General features: G+C 29.1%; 1 protein-coding gene across 1 annotated transcript; it reads right to left on the reverse strand.

Moving 5' to 3' along the window:
• Positions 1-1,570: 1,570 nt before the first annotated feature.
• On the reverse strand, positions 1,571-2,740 carry LOC147814151 (zinc finger BED domain-containing protein 5-like). Its single transcript, XM_087160230.1, has one exon. The coding sequence runs from the start codon at positions 2,738-2,740 to the stop codon at positions 1,571-1,573; it is 1,170 nt and encodes a 389-aa protein (XP_087016356.1).
• Between the last annotated feature and the right edge of the window lie 356 nt (positions 2,741-3,096).

A 3,096-nucleotide genomic window follows, 5' to 3' on the forward strand; every position in this document is an offset into this window, starting at 1 on the left:
ACTTCTAGAAAGCTAATATAAATACTTTGAATAAATTACGATTTTCAATTTTTTTAAATCTCAGTGGCGTTTTATAAAAGAGTTTTAGGGTGGAAAGATTGTGTTTTCGATATTTTGAAAATTTTAATAATTTAATTGTTTTTTTAAGGTTTCTGGTAAGGAGAAAATTGGCAATTTCGGCGAAAATTTCGATTTTTTTTTTTTATTATCCATATTTAAACTTTATTTCATAAGCTTTCCTAAATCCTTTAATATTCTTGTCTCCAATTTTTAGAAATAAAGTTAAATTTTCTTTTCAGACGAAACCGTAAATGAACTAACGAAAAAAAAAATTTATTTTTTTTCGTTTGAACCCTTATTTATTAGAATAAATTATATTTTAGGACAAATAAAATTTATTCTCAGAAATTAATTTTCGAATTTTTAATTTTTTTTTTGTTTGTCTTTTTTGCATTTTAGAATTTTCTTGCATTTTAAATGCATTTTCTGAAGAGCATTTATTTTGAGAAAATTTCTTTAACCTAGTACAAATTACCAAAAAAGTTTATTATGAAATTCTTTGAAATTTTGAATGCAATTTTTGTGTAATGTTAGCGATATTTTGAACTAAAAGCTATGGTGTAAGTTTTCTTTTTATCTTGAAGTAAGAATACTTAGATTTTTACAAATTCGATATTAAACAATGTAATTAGGTCTTTATCAGTGTTTATTTCCTTCTTTTTTTTTAAATTTTAGTTCAAAACACAGATATTCACGTTATTGATCTAGAAAAAAATTTTATTTGAAAAATATGCACAGCAATTTTTTGTTAAACTGTTACCATGACACGAAAAATTAATAGTGTTATGCTCAAGTTGACCCTTTTTTTAAAAAAATCTTTTATAAATTGTAGTAACTAATATAGTAGTAATATTTTATAAATAACAGTAAACTATTAAGTATTAAATTTCACCTAATAGCTTTAGGATTCCTGTTTGGCAAACATAAAATTGGAATTTTAATTGAGCCTTTTTTTAGACAAAATTTGCGTAGTAACCAGACGGAAGCCTGAATAATTATTATCTAACTACTTTCAAAAAAGCAATTTCGATTAAATTTTAAAATAACATCGGGTCGAAATTTAGTTCTGTTTCATGAAAAAATTATTTCGATGCGACAATGAAATTCAATCTATAAATTTTCACTGATAAGCTTCTAGAAAGCTATATTAATAATTTGAATAAATTTCGATTTTTTTTTAATTACACTGACTTTTTTTTATTAACTGGTAAAATAAATATTTGTTTTCAATATTTTACACCAGTGCTTTCCAAACTTTTTGTACCTGCGCCCCCCTCTTTGGAAAAAAAATTTGTTGTGCCCCCCTTAATTTTTCTAACAATCCAATTTCATAAACACTCATCTGATATTGTAATTTATTCAATGGGCTACAAAATAATATACAATATTATGTATAAAAATACATAAAAAATAATTATCTATTTTAAGAAATAATAATATAATGTAATAAAAACAAATCTTACAAAAGTAGAAAAAATAGAATTCAACATTAATACAACATTATAAAAATTTAATGTGAAGGGTGAGCTTGTTTTTCAGCACAAATTTTGTCAAACCGTGGTATCATTGAAGATATCGCGGTTCTCAGTTCCTTTTCAATCTTTAAGCAAGATTGATACTTTGTCTTTAAGACAGCTACTGCAGAAAACCCAGTTTCACATAAGTAAGATGTTACAAAGGGCAATAAAATTTCTAAAGCTTTATTTGTTAAAGTAGGAAACTCGTCCTTTACTTGTAACCAAAACGTGACAATATTATTTTCGTGTTGAAACATCTGCTTTAATGTGCTGTCACTAGATAAGTCAAATATCATTTCTTGCTCTGCTGTCGTAAGGCCAAAATCATCATATTTTTCAATCACAAACGGGTTTCTAATCCATTCATATTTGGACATGTCAAGATCTTTAAAGTAAAACGAGAATTGCTCCCTTAAACTGGTCAAGTGTTTATTAATAAGAACTTTACTTTCTTCTATTTCATCTGCAAGACAGGTAATTTTAAAAGTGGGAAACATGTCAAAGTTATTATTTTTCAAACTTATTATCCACAGTTCCAATTTTCTCATAAATGCAGTAACCTTGTCTTTCTGGAGAAAAGCATGAATTTGAGGCCCTTGCATTGATTTATTTAAAGTACTGAGTCTTTGAAAAATATCCTCTAAATACGCAAGTTTTACAAGGAATTTCGTGTCATAAAACAAGTTTGCTTCATCTCTATTATTATCAGTAAGGAATATGGCGATCTCTTCTTTTAGCTCAAACACCCTTTGAAGTACTTTGGAACGAGAAAGCCAACGTGCCTCACAATAATATAGAAGTGATGTATATTCTGAACCCATGTCATTACACAATTTTGCGAAAAGCCTTCCTCTTAATGGGCTATTTTTGATAAAATTTACAACTCTTATAATAACTTGAAATACTGTTAGTAAATCTTCACCCATATCTCTTGAAACAAGTGATTGTCTATGAATCATGCAATGCGTCCAACTTGCCCGAGGAGCCACCTTTCGAACTAGTGCCTGTAGAACAGCGTTTTTTCCTGCCATAGATGGAGCTCCATCTGTGCATAGTCCAACACAGTTCTCCCACAGAATGTTATATTCATTGAAAAATTTATCAATCATACTAAAAACTTCACTTGCTGTAGTATTGCCTTCAATAGGTTTACAGAATAACATGTCTTCTCTAACATCAGTTTCCACAACATATCTTACATATGTAATCAAGTGTGCATCCTTAAAACCCACTGGCGGTTAAGGAAATGGGCAAAATTGGGAGAATGTTTCTCCCCTACACACAGTTCCCCTATCAGTTAACATGGGAAAACCGGTTTTGCTATGCAGAGAAGACTGCAGGTTAAAATGTGACTTTTTACGTGCAGAACCGTCAGTGGGTTAAGAACATCTGTAGCCTCATCTACTTGCAAGGCGAAAGAAGATAGTTTTACTTTTTCTATTAATTGGTCGCAAAGATCTTCAGATATATCGGATATTCGTCTTCCCACCGTATTATCTGCAAGTGGAATGATTTTAAG

The sequence above is a fragment of the Parasteatoda tepidariorum genome, chromosome 3 (genome assembly GCF_982258835.1).
Source record: "Parasteatoda tepidariorum strain Cologne lab strain chromosome 3, Ptep-v5.0, whole genome shotgun sequence".
NCBI classification, from domain to species: domain Eukaryota; kingdom Metazoa; phylum Arthropoda; class Arachnida; order Araneae; family Theridiidae; genus Parasteatoda; species Parasteatoda tepidariorum.